The sequence below is a fragment of the Spermophilus citellus genome (genome assembly GCF_964194105.1).
Source record: "Spermophilus citellus genome assembly, chromosome: 1".
NCBI lineage: Eukaryota > Metazoa > Chordata > Mammalia > Rodentia > Sciuridae > Spermophilus > Spermophilus citellus.
The window spans coordinates 207,485,956-207,503,003 of NC_138182.1; the positions used below are offsets into that span (position 1 = coordinate 207,485,956).

Genomic DNA, 17,048 nt, shown 5'->3' on the forward strand with positions numbered 1-17,048 from the left:
GAATGATTTTAATATTACCAAACAATGGGGCTAGGGCTGTAGTTCAGTGGCAGAGCCACTGAATCATTGCCACACATGATTCAGGCACTGTGTTCGATCCTTAGCACCACATAAAAATAAAACAAATGAAATAAAAGCATTCTATACATCTGCAACTACAAAATAAATAAATAAATAAAATTATCAAAAAGTGTCCTTCTGTTTTATATATCTTAATCATCATCATTACAAAAAAATATTTTCTTTTTCCTGCTAAAGTGTGCTATAAGTCACCAATGAGGAAAGGAAGACCAAGAGGAAGGTAATTTTCTGCCACCTTGTGGCTGAATGTTGAATAGATTTTATTTCCAGGAGGGGGAAAAAAAAAAAAAAAAAAAAAAAAAAAAACTAAACTAAACTCTTTGGTATTATACTTAATTCCTAAGAGTTGCACTAGTACCCAGATCTCATCCAGGAAATCTGGCTTGGTATCTGAGACACCTGCTCACAATATACTTCTGTTTTGTCATACTAAGTCTTGTGGGACCTTTGGAAACCACTGCTTCCCAAACCTGTACCCTTCTCCCACATTGGGTTTAAGAAATTACTGAAACAGAGTTAAAAGAAAAGCAAGGAGAACAGTCTTAGGACTGAAGGAAACTGAAAACAGGACTAAGGACTACAAATTCCATTTCTGTAGTATTTCATGTCAAATTCAGAAATGAGTACTCAGGTTTCTGAATATCCTTAGTAAATTTTCTTTTTATACACAAAAAGAACCATCCTAGACTCACATCCATTTCCTTCTGCTGGTTGTCTTTCCTTCACTCACTAATCCTCATGCTTTCTGAGGTCTTCTGACCTTTATCACACTTTGCTGCTATTCTTTCTGGCTCCCAAGGGTGTCACAATCCCAGAAATGCCAACTGCCTCACTGATGGAAACCTTGGCAACTGTTGCCTGAGTTGACAGGGTGGAGGCCTAGGAAAGGAGGTCTAGGAAGGTAACATTTTTGTTCCTTTTTGCTCACTAAAAATTCAACTCTCAACTATGTAGTCAGGGTCAAGTTGGGAAGAAACTGTCTTGAGTCCCATAATGCTTTTCCTGGCAGTCACACTTGGTGGCTCAAGGTTTTTCACAAGAGCTCTGCTCTGGAATGTGGCTATTGTCCTTTTGATTCCAATAACCATCTTTGCTTCCACTGCTGGTCACTGGACTCTTCCTGGATTCACTTCTCCCCTCCTATTCCTTATCCCTGTGGCCTGTGGCCTGACAATGGAAGCTGGTAGAAGCCTCAAAAACCAACACTCAAAAACTAACACCAGGGTCTCCTTCCTGCCTTTATAAATGGGAATCAAGTCCCATTTATAAAGGCAGGAGGGAGACCCTGGACTGGGGGATTTGTAGTTGACACCAAGCTCTTCCTTGACAGGAAGTGGCCAGTACACAGCATTCAAGATACTTGTGTTTCACTTGCTTCAAGACCCCTCATGCCACTTTTCTCAAACAAATGGATGTGCACATCCCAAGCAGACCAGGGGCTCCAAATGTCTCTGTTGGTCTATTCTAGTTGACTGGTCTCCCTGGAAAATGGTGCTACTTCCATTTTCCAGTGTGACTTTGCCCTTCACCCAAAAGTCTTTCCTAACTCCCATGAAGAGGGGCTCTTTCACTCATGTTTCCTCTGCCCTTTTCCATATAAATATGAACAAACTGTACCGTAGCTGAAAGCAAGGGCCATAGCTCTCATCTCAGTCGAGGCTCTAAAATGTTAGATGGGTTTCTCAAGGTCAACTCAAAGCCCCATTTCTCTCCTCTATTATGGAAAGATGATCAGAACCGAGTTTACAGTGTGCTTGTAAAAATCCAATGAGAAGATATTGCCAAGCATCTAGAACAACGGCATTGTTGGTGACTCATGTTAGCTCTTCACAGTATAGATTGACTTAGTCTCTAATAGAGACGCTATTGTCTGAATCAGATTCTATCATCACTTAATGGAAACAAAATCCATTGAAATCAAAAGTAAACAAAGACTCAATTAGTTAAATATCATACTTCATACAAAAAATTAGAGCATGAGGAGGAGGCAAGAAATGAAGAAGAAAATGAAAGGGAATTGAGTCAATCTCTCCTCTTCTGGTTGAGACAGTGGAGTGAAATCATAATGATTTTGTTGGAAGTTATTCCATCAGGAGTCAGTAAGAAAAGTGGCATTGGCTATCTGTCAAATTCCAAATAGGCTTGAAAGACATAGGACAGTGAGTAAGCAGGATGAAAATATTAGCCAAAGAAATAGAAATAATTTCAGAAGGTGAAAGAAAAACACAGCTTGCAACAATTTAATTAAAAATTTAAATCTAGCTTGAATTTTCAATAGTATAACTAAATCATATTTTGTTTATTTTCTCAGAATACAATGATTTGATGATAATGCATAGCAGAGACTGATAGGAAGAAAATTAGTCCCAGAGAATCACTTACCATGGAAGCTGGCTTGGGTGGTGCCGACTGTATACTGCACATAGAGGTTCGAGACACAGTCTCTGCCACAGTGGTGGGGGCAGCAACCTTATCTTTCTGGGGAAACAAACAGGTTCTTTGACTAACTTTAGAAATAACTGGTCAATGATGGAGCAACAGGACACTGCAGTATCATATGTTATGAGTATGAGTCTCTTGAATACCTAAAGATTTTTCAAAAGTGTGTAATCTAGGCACATTAAAATTCTTTAGTAATCATTATCTTAACTTCACTTTACCTCTTACCTCAGGTAGGTTGTTAAACCTCTCTGAGACTCAGTTTCCACATCTGCAAAATGAGAACAATGACAGTACCTACATCTCAAGGGTTGATAAAGAGGCTTAAATGAGATAACACAGGTGAAGTGTAACCCACAGTACCTAGAAACACAGCAAACTCAACAAATTTGAGTGATTATTGCTATTATTTGTATTATTTGTCACAACACAATATATAAGAATAAAATATGCATATTATGTAATACAAGAGAATCTTACATAAAATGGTATATTTATATAAATCTAAGGGCACATTATAAACTATAAACAGTTACATGTACAGGGAGTAATAGTGACCTCAGAATAGTCCCTGGACTAACAGCCTCAGTACTATCAAGCAATTTGTTAGAAATGCAGATTCTTGGGCCTCCAATGTACTAATTAGAAATTTTGGGAGGGAAAGGCTAATAAATCATGTTTTAATAAACCTCTAGGTGATGTTTGCTATAAAGTTTGAGAACTGTATCATATCTTACTACAGGAGTCAAATTTCAAATCCAGGCATTTATGAGAGCCTGTCCTCTATGCAAAGTACTCAGCAGATAATCTATTTCATGATCTCTTCTTTTAAGAAACTTCCTGTTTTAAACTGCATGTTCAATGTTAGAGTTGGAGAAGGACCAATACAGCTAAAAACCTGTTTGTTATCAATGCTTTAGGGGTAAAAAAGGAGTGGCAGGATTCCCTGCCATGCTGCACCCTTCACACAGGTTAGAAGGATGGTATGGTTAAGCGAGGGGAAGACAAGAGATAAAGGCCATGTTTTAGCAGAGACTTAGAAGAATGAGCAATATTTTTCTGCTGGCTAACACATAATAGACTTCAGGTGATCTAGAATTAGGAGGAAAGGCTATTCCCAATGGAAAGAACCAAATGAAGAAAACCATGGAGACAGATGTACTTACTGTTGAGTGATTGCGGAAACTGGGAAAGGAGGCTTGGGCAACAACACATCAGTAGGAACTTTTCTTTTGTAGGTAATAGGAAGCCCCCTGGTGGGAGCAGGGATATGATTTGAATACAAATATGCTTTAGAAAGAATAATTTTGGTGGACATGTAGGACAGACAGGAAGGAAAATGAAAAAATAAGCCATTTGAGACCCAAGGGGAGAGATGATAACAACATTAGGTAAGTTACAGAAACAGAATAGAACCCCTGATCAATGGATCAAAGTATGTATTTGAGAGCACCCTGAAGGAATAATTGCAGGTCTTAAATTGCAAGAATTTCAGGGTTTGTTTGGTTAAAGAAAACACATCTAGGAAAAGATAAGACGAAAACTGCACATAAAAAAGATGGTATAATGAGCTTATCCACTCCATCATGGTCAAATCATTCTGATTTCACATATTTTAAAATTAACAAAACATAAAACCCTTCAAAAGTAGAGATTTATATTTTCAGAAACATACTTCTGTTTTCTCAGTTGGCTTTGATTGTTTTTCTTTAGATTTAGACCGGCCAAAATCTTCTGAAAGTTCAGCAATGAGTTCTGATTCACTGAGGGGCTGTAACATAGGAACATTGTATATTATGAAGCAACTGTTTCTACTTTGTAAAAAATGTTTTCATAGAGCAATATTTTTCTGCTGGCTAACACATAGTAGGATGACTACATTTTAGAACCTAAAACCAAAAGCTAACTTATAGGGGGCATATGTTTCATTGATCAAGTAAGGAAAAGTCACAACACAATAAGAAACCCTAAATAGCTCAATACTACTGTTAATGGCTTACTTAATCAAAAGTTTTCCTGATGTATCAATTTCAGAAAAATTTTGCTCAAATAGAATTTCCCATTCTCCCCAATGAAGACCTAGATAGATTTTTTCAAATGTGATTACTGTGCTCTTATTTCCGAGTCACTTCTTTTCTGCCTAAGTCGGAGAAACACGTCACGTACTCCTTTGCCATGTCTTTGTGGCTTTCTGGCAGCAAAGTTGTGTTAACCTGGTTGTTTCAGGGGCAGTGGTATTACTAGTTTAGACCTTGTAGAGATGTCAACTAACAGCAGTGGCCTGTGATGGCAGGGCATGTCATTCAGACGCTGGGTCCCACCAGGGACAGCCTGAGCTTGCAGTGTTAGCCTTGCTGTGTTCTAGCTTGTAACTCTCTCTCTCTCTCTCTCTCTCTCTCTCTGTCCATTTCTCACTGTCAAATGAAAATGATGATGCTTCTTCATGCAGTGAGGACTCAAAAAGCTCACAAGAATGCATTTGTTACAGTTTTGAACACAAAGTAAGTGGTTTATAAATGTTGCTAATTAGAATTATCATGACAATGCTACCAACTGAAGTCAATATAGAATAGGGGAATTTGATGGGTCTAGATCAAATTCTAAAGTAAGTGCAACTTAATCTCATCTAAGGCATCAGAGCTCCTAATATTCAATGAAAATCTTAGAAACTTATCATCTACTAATAATTCATGCAGAAAATAATCATTAAAATACATGAAAAGGAGTCAGAGGTATCAGCCAAGTGTTATCATCTGCAGTTCCCCCTCTTTACTAAGTTGGCAATAAGACTCCATAGTAAAATATATTTGTTAAAATTACCTTATTTTATACTTAAATGTCTGTTGTTTTTTAAGTATAAAAAAGACTTATTTTCTAACCTTGAGTTTTTCTTCAAGCTCTGGCAATAGTAGTTTTCCATCTTTATCCTATAAATAAAAATGAAAAATTCACTGGAAATGAAATTGAAAATTTTGCTTTCATGTCCCATTAAGTTTAAGTTTGTTTTTGAGAAATGCAGAATATGAGAGTAAGCTTATTTTTTCTTATATTTGAGTGAAGTTTTGCTTTAGATTAACTTTTTATACAGTATATCAAAAGGACTTCAGCTATATAAAGATCATTATGCCAAATGTTACCAAATATGATGTGCATTTACTATTAAAAGTTACTGAAAAACATTTCTATCTGTTGAGAAATAGAAGAGTAATAATCATTTTAAAAGGACGTTGGCAAGAAAAGTACATCCACATAAATGGAAATTTAAAAAAATATCCAACCCAGGGTAAAGAGGTAGATACCATTCCTGTGATAAATAGCTTTTAGTTTCTTAAATATGATGTTATACAATTTGTGACATTTCTTAAAATAAGAAAATCTTCCCATAAAAAGACATATAACAATAACAATTATCTTCCACCATGTGTTTAATATGTAAGTTTTCCAGAGATTAATTGCAAATGTAATTACAGGAGTTAGTCTACCATCCTCACCCCAGACCAAAACAACACAACTACCTTAATGCTAAGGATACTGCTAAATAGTTGTATGTTTAAGTCTACCACTTGCAGATCTATGGTGCTTTTATTCACATAGCAGTTAGAGAAAAAATTATTACTGATCTGTGTCAAGCATTGTTAGTAGCTGAAATAACTGAATTGGTGGGACTTTACTGACCAATGGTCCCTACTTAGGAAACCAGGAAGGAAAACCCAACCTTAAAAGGTTTTTAACTGCAAAGAGTTAAAGAGAAAGGATCCAGAGATCTCAAAGCCCAGATCTGAACTTGAACATAAGTTTCCTTGGTGTCAAGGGTAGGGACACACGGGAACATGATGCAAAGGCAGGAGAAGTATACGGCTGCTTTAATTTTTAGCACTGCAGCTAAAATTTTACCGTGACTGGCTTTAATCTGTATCCAGTTGGGACTGTTTCATCATCCTCACCACACTTCTCTTGTTTTTCTTCTTTAGCTTTTGCCTGATGACCAAAGAGAGACAAAAAGAAGAAGAAGCTGGATGATGCGTGTAAAATGAGATGACATTGCTTTGTATATTTACCAAAGCACCAAATCAGAAAAGAGCGTGAGCTCTGGTGAGCAGTAATGAGCAAGGCAGTAGGGTGACAGTGAACACAACACAGCCAGGAATCCTGGAGCACGTTGCTCTGCTCTTAGGCTCTGTGACTTGAGGAAGCCCCCTAGCCTCTTCAGCTGTAAAATGTGCTGCTATAATCCTTACATAGCTCCCTGACTTGAAGGCTCACCACAAAAGAGTAAAGAAAAGATCCTTGGACAGTTTAAGTGCAGTGCCAAAATTAGCTGCAATTATTTTAATAAACTTCATCTGTCTTACTCGATGAGGCAGTTGTCCAAGGAAGGGAGAGGGCACAAATCAATCCTCATCCTAAACCTCTAAACTTAGTTCAGAATTGAGAGAAACATCCAATCCCAAATCTCTGCCAATTCATGAATAATTGGTTTTAACTTTTTAAAAATAACTTCCTTCAATAACACTAAGACATCATGCCATTACTGACCTATAAAGAACTAACTGTACTAGAAATAAAAGTATAGCTCTACAGGAGACCGACTTCTAGGACATAACATTTGCAGCTTAGTCTTCTGGTAAGAAGTCTAACATTCCACAACAAGTCATAATTTTTATATCTGTATCAAGGCATGGATTTAGTTCACAAATCAAGAGGGAAATTAACTGAGCAAATTCCAACTCACTCCAGTGCCCCCTTCTACATCTCAGCCTATGAGTGTAGTTTTCCATTAATTGATTAGTCTTTGATTAATTTTCAAGCACTTTTAATGAGCCAGGCTCTATTCTAAGTTTTGAAGTTTTTATAATTTTATTATTCTTTAGATAACATTTTTAAATTATGAAAGTTTTAAAAAAATTATTGCCATTTCTTTTAACAGTTCCAGTTTTATTTTGCTGTAGCATATGGAGAAAATTCTATTACACAATGGTACCCTCAAATTCAGGGATTAGTGAGGTCTCTGGCCATAACAGCCTGCATGAACTTGATCAAGGGGCCCCTGTGTAGCAAGACTGCTCTAGGCTGTGGACAGTGAGAGTTATACACACAGCTAGATACTTTCTTTTTATCTTTGATCTTCATATTCTTGAATGACTATACTGTGGTTTGTACCAAATAGGCACTGGAAAAAACAACAACAAAAAAGTCTACTGAACTGAAATAACAATGGATTAGATAACCACATGTAAAAATGGGGGAGATTCTGATGTAGAATAAACACACGTCTGATTTGTGTTATAAGAATACCAGGGAGGCCTAGTCCCTGCCTCTGAGGTATTATGTACTTTCCACAGAGAGCTGTCTAGTGTGGAACGTGCTGGAGTGGCAGTGGACAGTAGCCACCTCAGGAGCCTCAGCATAACATCAGACTACTGCAAAGTATCTGTATTAAGTACTACAAACTCAGCTTAAGTATCTAGAGGATTGAAAGATCTTCTTAGGAAATATTTATGTTTTGGATATGAGTGAAAAGGAAAACTAGTATGTCATAAGAGTAGAAAAGAAGAGTTCTCACTGGAATTTTAGCTTACTGCTGCCCCAAGATTTTCTAGAGAAAACTGAATACATTCATTTGTATCCCTGTACTAGTCACCCACTCTGCCTTATGAATTACATTTTTTATATCTAGTTTTAGTCACTGCAAGACTCTTTTGGTGCTAGAATTTATATTATGTTTATGCCTTCCCTCCCACATTTCTTATCTTATTAAATCACTCTAATGATCTGTAAAAAGCCTGAGGTGAAAGTGCATTCACTTCTGGCCACAGCCTACTGGTGGTGGAACCATGACTCCACCCAGCCTCCCAACTCCCCCAGCATTCTGCAAGACCACCCTTTCCTTGTGACAATAGGTTTGTGTCTGACTAATCCAAACAACGTGCATCTTCTGTAGTGTAGTAATCAGTTTCCTGTCTTCCAGATACATTACTTGGTCCTGGAGGACAGGGACTACTTCTCCTGCTCCCTTATGTTCACTTTCATAACACTTATCCTGCCACACTGTGGCTGGTGAGCCCTCCAAGAAAGTCGAAGTTAGAAATTGGCCCATCTTGGACCACGCTGTTCCCGACCCAGGAGAGTTCCTGAGAGTTAGGGGGACTCCACTCCCTTGGTGACTCAGAACAGGAAGTGACATCAGAGGCCAGGCATTGTGACAACACACTCCCCAGCTCCCCTTCTAAGCAGATAGGGTGGAGCTCCTGAGGAGGAGGATCCCAGGTTGTGTCTCTATCTCCCACAGGACACTGCCTTGTCAAACACAGGGAACTCTCTTTTCCCCTTAAAGACCAAGTTGAAAATTTCTACAAAAATTGTCATTTATTTATTTTTAGTTTTTATTTATTTATTTATTTTTTTAGTACCAGGGACTGAACCCAGGGGTGCTTAACCACTGAGCCACATCCCCAGTCCTTTCTCATATTGCTAAGTTGCTAAGGGTCTTGATAAATTGCTGAGGTTGGCTTGGAACTTGTGATCCTCCTATTTTAGCCTCCTGAGCTGCTGGGATTACAGGCCAACAACTGCAATTTGATATCAAAACTTTTCTATACCAAATACAAGCTTGCTTTGGCTCAGAAGGCTCGTTAAGGTCTTGGAGGCTGGTGAGATGCACAGGAATTGGCATAGTGCTCTAAATGTGCAGAAGCTCCAATTAATAATTGTGGCTTTGTTTTTGTTTTTATTTTTCTTTTTTGAACTGCTTTATTGCAAAACAGAGTGACAGAAAAAAATTTTTAAACCCTGCACAAGTCTATAATGCATTGTTTTAAGGTGATAACTTTGTGACACCACCTTGTAAAATGGTGAAACTGTCAACCACACTAGAAATCCCACCATTTGCCCATCCTAGTCAGAAACCCTTCCTTCTCTGACACTCTGATGTTTATGCTAATCATCATCTGCATTTCTTGTATACACTTGGTTAATAAAACTAAGTTAAGCTTAGTCATCAATTTAAAAAAATTATGTCTTTTAGTCAATTTTAAGTCTTTTTAAATATATAGATTCTCTTCCTTCCTTGCTTTCAGAGTACTACTTCTCATTCTTCTGGTTGTACACAGAGTAATAATGTTTAATACATTCTACAATCCTTCCTACCCCATACCTGCTTCCATTCCCTTCATTCCCCTCTGCCTAAGTCAAAATACCTCTATTTTTCCACAGGTTCCCCCCGGCCCCAGCATCCGCATAGCAGAGAAAACATTTGGCCTTTGTTTTTTCGGGGATTAGCTTATTTTGCTTAGCATGGTATTCTCCAGATCCATCCATTTTCCTGCAAATGCCATAATTTCATTCTTCTTTGAGGCTGAGTAATGTTCTTTATTTTATTCTAACTTGAGATAACTTTCAATTGCTTTCTCCATGGTTATATAAAAAGGATCTTCCTATCCTTTTATAGTGTTTATTCTCCTCATAGAGAGAAATGCCCAGCATTCCTCTGAAAATACAACTGAACAATTTTCATCAAAGCAAACAAACCTCTTTCCTCACCAGGCCACTGCCTCCTGCTATCTTGTTTAGTCAGGTGCCATGTAAGTTTTGGCAAAAGAGATTAGTGTTCATTTAAAATAGTAAATTCTATACTATTTAAAAGACAGAGAAACATTTCTCTTGATTGCTAACTATCAACAATAAATATCTAAATTAACCATATTTGAAAGTAAAGCAGAATGGAAAGTAGTTCATATTTTTTTAAAGAGAGAGAGAGAGAGAGAGAGAGAGAGAGAGAGAGAGAGAGAATTTTTTTAATATTTATTTTTTAGTTTTCGGCAGACACAACATCTTTGTTGGTATGTGGTGCTGAGGATCGAACCGGGCCGCACGCATGCCAGGCGAGCGCGCTACCACTTGAGCCACATCCCCAGCCCCAGTAGTTCATTTTGAATCCCTTGTAAAATACACCCCCTCCAAAAATTCTAAACACATGAGAGGCATTCAGTTTTAGAACCTGCAGACTAATATGCTTTGTATATCAGCTGCAAGGTCAGTACCTCATTAATTTCCTTAATGGTGCTAAGGTCGAGTTCGGGTTCTGACTTCCGGGTGCCCAGTGAAGCTGACAGAGCCTCAAATGCTTGATCGCTCATGGCATCCTGTTGGAAATAAAAAATTCTGGTTTGAAGAGAGAGAGAGAGAGAGAGAGAGAGAGAGAGAGAGAGAGAGAGAGAGAGAGAGAGAGAGAGAAAGAGAGAGAGAGAACGAACTTCCCCAGAGTACAAACAATCCATTTACTTCTTTGTGAAATACACATCTTAAATGTATAAGATGCATTGTGGATTGGGGAAGTCTTTTAGAGACAATTTTATTTGAAACCTAAGCAAAGAAAGAAAGGAAAAAGAACTTACCAATGAATGAAAACTGGGGCTAAGACAGTTCTTATAGTGATAGCGCTCTCTCGGGTACACTTCGCCCCTTACTTTACAAGTTAGAAGTGTGACTGCAGTAATAACTATAATACCATAAAATACTCTTATCAAAATAAAAATGCAAGTACTAAACTTTCACTACTCTGTTTTTTCTTTTTCTAAAAATGGCTCCTTGCAGCCCTATCCTTCAACAAAATAGCAGGGTGGAAAGCAGAGAAACTTGAAAAGGCCCCTGCTGCTGCCTTCTTCTCAAAAGGCACAATGGCTCATCCTAGTAGGAACTCCCACTTTCAGGGTGTGGCACTCACCACTGTTCCCCCAGTCAGTTAGATAAAAATAAACTGTCCACTCTAGGAGGAGAGAAACAGAAACAGCTATGATAGAAACTGTCCTCAGCATTATCTGGGCTGCTTATACATGTGACCCGTTTTCTCATTCAGCTCAGGGCTGCAGGATCCCCATTCAGATTTTGTTAGATTAAGACATGGTTGACTGTAGTGAAGAAAGGTGGTCAGAAACAGCTGCCAGTGACATCCCTCTAATGATCCAACAAGGCTTGAACTCTTCTAGGAAATTGTACTTAAGATCTTATGTTCCAAGAACCTAATTTCTCTGGTTTCTCCCTTCTATGCGTTGTGGTCAAATGGTCTTAGATCATAACTGTGCTAAAATCATTGATAAGGTCCTATAGAGATACAGGCTTGCCTGTACATGATCAATCTTTCCGTCATTGGCTTCACTATGCCACATAGGCCCAGGGGAGGGAACATATTCCTGATCATAGGTAATGCAAGATCAGACTCAGGGAAGCAACCACTGTCAGTGGGCCAAGGTTCTTTTCCAAGGAATAATTACTGATACCTCTTCCAACTTTCTTTTCTTCTCCTTAGGTGGAACAGCACTTCTGATTACCCCCACTGACTGAGCTTTTAAAACATCTCCTGCAGATTTCTGAAAAATAAAATACAAAAGGTCAAATTATAGTTAAGGGAAATTAAATTATAATAACCAGAACTAAAAAGTTGTTCTTCTGAATTCAAGAGAGTTTCTATCACATTCTCCTTAAGAGAACTAAAAGCAATACCTCTTTCTCAGTTTCCTTTTCATCAGCTGTAGGAGAACAGGTAAAGTCAGAAGACAAGGCGTCTATGGCATCATCAGGCCCCATAGGTTTCTAAAGAAACAAGACAGGGTCAGCAACAATGCTGGGAGCCATTGCAGGGAGGAGGGGATTACACGCCAAGTGAAGGAAGAATTTACCTCTGCACTCCTTTGCTACTTTATGAGATACACCAATGAAATAACTTTTATCAAAGCCCATATTTGAGAGAATAGATGCTCAGTAATTATTATTATTCTCTTCCTCTGCTCTAAAGCAATTTCATGGTGGGACACAGTCATTTTATTGACACGTAATGTTTATTTTATCCTAATATCTTCTTGGCTCCATTCTCTTCCCTTCAAAGAAACTACCTATGAAATGAACCATGGACACCACCCTGCACCCACCCTCTTACTCTAAACAGATACCATTATCTGATTTAGATCAGTTGTGATTTCCAATTATAGAATTGATAGTCCTATTCCCCCAACCAAAGGCATAAATAATATTGATTTACATCTTAGAAGACATTTATGTAAACTCACCAAAGAGTCTGGAGGAGGCTCTGTGATCCCTTCTTTTTTCTGAAACAGACATGAATTAATCTGATGAGGTTGAGAAGGCAAAATTAATCCTCATGATTGTCAAGATGTATTCTCAGTTTGTGATAAACTAAATTGTGCCTCCCCAAAGCCAGACACTAAAGTCTTAATGTCTAGTTCCACAGAATTAGACCTTACTTGGAGACAGGGTCTTCATAGAAGCAATCAAGTAAGGGAGAGGTCATTAAGGTAGGCCCTAATCCAGTATGACTAGTGTCCTTATGAAAAGGGGAAATTTGGAACTCAAGATTTGCATGGAGGGAAGATGATAGAAGAGACTCCTAAATAAGATGGCCACCCACAAGCCATTCACAGCCTTCAGGAGGAACCTTGATTCTGGACTTCCAACACTAGAATGGTGAGACAAAAACTTTCTGTTGTTTAAGCCACCCAGTCTGTGGTACTTTCTGTGGCAACTCCAGCAAGCTAACACATAATGTGAGCTTCTTAATAATGACAATTCAAATGCCTCATTATATTTTCTAACTTGTAAAACCTCTGAAGATATCAACATGAAATTATATTCCAAAAAGGAAACAATGAAATAAATAAATAAATGATTAAACATAAATAAATAAATAAACATAAATAAGTGAATGAATAAATAAACGATTAATAAACTTACAGCCAAAAGTTCCCTGTATTTTGGAGGAATTGTGATTTCTCTTTTACCCAACTCTTCAATATACCTAGAAGTCATTTGATCCTGGAATAAAACCACAAAGATAGAGATATTATGCAATTAATAAGCTGAGAATGTTATGTGAATGTTCTGAAACCAAAGTACTATTGCATTATTCATTTATGGAACTATGAGATGTAATATAAATCATTAAGAATTTAATACTTAATCCAGGCATGGTAGCCTACAGCTGTGATCCCAGCAGCTCAGGAGGCTGAACCAGGAGGATCACAAATTCAAAGTCAGCCTCACCAATTTAGTGGGGCCCTAAGCAACTTAATGAGATATTGTCTCAAAAAAATAAATAAATAAAAAAGGGATGGGGATGTGAATCAGTGGTAAAGAACCCCTTGATTCAATCCCCAGTATAAAAAAATTCATTACTTAATTAAATTAAACAAAAAATCTAATACTTCACAAATTAGGAGTTCTAAGTTTACAAAAGTATTCGATTGTCTTAAGTCATATGTAGTACTAGAAACTATTCAAAATACCAGGCTAAAGTTGAACTTTATATTAAACAAAATGTATTATTGTTCATATTCAATATCTATTTCTTATCTAATGTCTAAGAAACAAAATTACAAATACAGTGGATATCTCCTGTTTGGATCTCTGTAATCCAATACCCTTGTTACCCGGAGATATCCACAACTTTGAACTTTATCATCTCCATATATTTAATGTTGAACATATTTTAAAAAATTATTACATATGTACATATTCATAAGTAATACATAGGATTACTATGAATATTTTCAAATGTTATATAAATGGTGGTATATTCTGTATGCCATTCTGCATTCCTTTTATTTAAAATTACAAATTCATAATGTATCCATGATGATACATGCATAATCCTTTTTTACCACTATAGAGCATTATCCTGTCCTATGTTGAACAAAGTTCTTTCCAAAAGTTTCACCAGTTCTTGTCATTCTTTGTACTTTTTGTATTCATGGGCAAAGCTACACCCCTAAAGAATCACTCTGGAGGTGGACTCTGATTTAAGGAGAGATGTATCTTCATACCCACCAGATATGGGCAAGTCATCAGACTTTAATGCATTTGCCAATCTGATAATGCAAATGTTGTTTTCATGTGTTTTAATGTAATTTTCCTGAATTATTAGGGAGACTTATTTTACTTGTTCATTGTCTAATCACACTTATCCTAAGTTTCTGTTGGCTTGTCTTTTTCTCACTCTTTTGTATTCTTTATAAACTCTAGAAACTAATTCTTCATTATATCTGTTGAAAATACTTTTATCTAGTCTGTATCATATCTTTTTCAATACCAAGAAATACATGTTATTGCTTTTTTAAGAATTAGGAATTGGATGAACAAAGTTAAGTTCAAGATGTAGGATTGGAAATAACTGGGCATGAAAATGAGTTCCAGTCCACTGGACTTAAATCTTGAGGATAGAAAATGAGACTTTCAGACCCAATGGTCTGTGTTTCAGTGTCAAGTCTTAGTACAAATATTTACTGAAGCAACTTATTTGTGTGTTTATCACAGGACAAACCATTCCATCCCCAACACTAATTTTTGGTTGCAATTATTGATAGCAACATCATCCTGCTTCTACCAAGCAACAGAATACTAGGTGTTTTCTTGCATTTGCTGACTTATTTGATCTCCTATCCATTTAATATGAACTTCTACAGATATCAGATCACATACCAAAACTTCTGGTCCAGTATATGTTGTATTATCATCATTAGTTTCTTCTGGTTCTCCTAAAGTGTCTATTAAATCATCCAAAGCAGCATCCATGCCTGACTGGAAATGAAAAAAAAAATAGATATTTAAATGTTATTTGTTAAACATATTTCAGTTTTGATTTTTTAACTATAAAAATGCTTACTCATTCTAAGAAAATATCAAACACTAAAAGTTCTTCAAATGCTAAAATAGTTTTAAATATGATCTTATTATTTATTTGCATCCTCAAATACAAATTCTGTATTGGCAAGATAAAAAGCTATATTCAGATAAGAAACACAATTTTAACAATTTCAAAGGGCAGTAACTACATGAATAAATGTACAAGTTTATTAAAGCTCCAACCCAGTGAACTGACAGTTATAAAAGAAAAAGAAAAACAACAAAACAAAGAATTATGACAATGCTGCTATAACAACATGGTATTTGGTATTTATTGCTTATCAATTTTTTTGGCAGAGTTTTATACAAAGAACCCCTGCAAAATCTCCAGATAGCACTCCTTTCAAATGGAATCTCTCTCAAAAATAGATTTCCCTGTATTCTTTCATTCATTCATTCATTTGTGTGTGTATATGTGTGTATGTGTGTTTTATTCACTTGCTTACCCCCAGCTGTCTACAAAACAGAAATCACCTGAAATACATGTTAAAAGTTATAAGAGGGCTGGGGATGTGGCTCAAGTGGTAACATGCTTGCCTGGCATGAGTGGGGCGCTGGGTTCGATCCTCAGCACCACATAAAAATAAAAGATGTTGTGTCCACCGAAAACTGAGAAATAAATATTAAAAAAAATTCTCTCTCTCTCTCTCTTCTCTCTCTCTCTCTTAAAAAAAAAAAGTTATAAGAACTGACAGTTCTATATTCTATCTACATGGGTTTAAATCAATATAACAAATGAAAGGGAGCTTTCATCTTATTTTTGAGGTTGAAATAACTCATTGTGAACAATAATCCAAATATGAAGGGGGAAAAGAAAAGTCTGGGGAAAGACTCTTTACTATTTAACTTAGATTAAAAAGGATTGCTTAAAATGCTTGCTTTTTTTTCCCTGAAACTATGATATTCACACAAAAAATTTAGGACCCACCTGATCATTGATATGTGTAAAAAAAAATTAAGGCCTGTTAGCTTTGGGCTAATTTTTTTTTTTTTTTTTTTTTTGCGGGGGTGGGGAGCGGACTTCAGAACAAAGAAATACTTTATATTCTTTAGTGATACATCTGGTTAAATAAGATATATTTACAGGAGGGAAATTAGAACATGAACTCCATGAAATGAAACTAGCATTTGCAAAGTAGAGTGTTATAATATAAAATGTTACAACAAAATTAGCTGTGAAAGTCATGCAGACAGCCTAGTCATATTTGTTTAAAATAATTCATTAAAATGGTCCTTTAAGTTGCTCCTCTCATATTGTTTGCCCACAAGAAATCAGATTGAGATAAATACAGAGCAGAGGCTGGACATGTAATCTAGAAGTGCACACAACCGCCATACCTTTTCAGATAGCTTTTCTGGTTTGGATTCAACTGCTACAGCTTCTGTTAATAATTTCTTTTCTTTTTTCTGGTAGGAATTTAGAAAGACATTAAAACTCCTTTTCACATATCTTTATAAAACTCAATACTATTCCATACTTTAAGATGAATTCATTGCAACATCAATAGCATCGATCATATACTCAGCATCTGCTCTGCACCTGTCACATGTTATTTTGTAAGTGTTATATACTTTTTCAGAACTCTTTAAATAACATTAACCTTGTTTAGTCGCTCTTCTCAGGTTACATAGTAAGAGACAGAATCAAGGTTTGAATCCAGGAGTGTCTGTCTCTTTCTCCCGGATACCTCTTCTAAGGCCAACTGCCAGTTTTTGCAAAACCACTGGATTCTTTCTGTAGGCTCTGACATCTAGCTATGACTCTCAGGGTCTTCACCACAGCTCTGACCCCATATGAAGACCTCTATATCCCTTGCTAATATCTCATCACTCAAATT

General features: G+C 36.7%; 1 protein-coding gene across 9 annotated transcripts in view; it reads right to left on the reverse strand.

Moving 5' to 3' along the window:
• CAST (calpastatin) overlaps positions 1–17,048 on the reverse strand; it is a 121,502-nt gene that overhangs the window by 20,049 nt on the left and 84,405 nt on the right. For 8 of the 9 annotated variants that reach the window (XM_081288840.1, XM_081288842.1, XM_081288839.1 and 5 more), the window contains 11 exons: positions 16,549–16,617; positions 15,007–15,105; positions 13,264–13,344; positions 12,582–12,620; positions 12,019–12,108; positions 11,796–11,885; positions 10,560–10,661; positions 6,415–6,498; positions 5,400–5,447; positions 4,196–4,291; positions 2,464–2,559 (listed from right to left, as the gene is read on the reverse strand). In XM_081288840.1, the coding sequence (XP_081144966.1) occupies positions 2,464–2,559; positions 4,196–4,291; positions 5,400–5,447; positions 6,415–6,498; positions 10,560–10,661; positions 11,796–11,885; positions 12,019–12,108; positions 12,582–12,620; positions 13,264–13,344; positions 15,007–15,105; positions 16,549–16,617 (894 nt within the window). The remainder of the gene's footprint in view (positions 1–2,463; positions 2,560–4,195; positions 4,292–5,399; positions 5,448–6,414; positions 6,499–10,559; positions 10,662–11,795; positions 11,886–12,018; positions 12,109–12,581; positions 12,621–13,263; positions 13,345–15,006; positions 15,106–16,548; positions 16,618–17,048) is intronic. The other variant, XM_081288844.1, reaches the window with a different exon arrangement.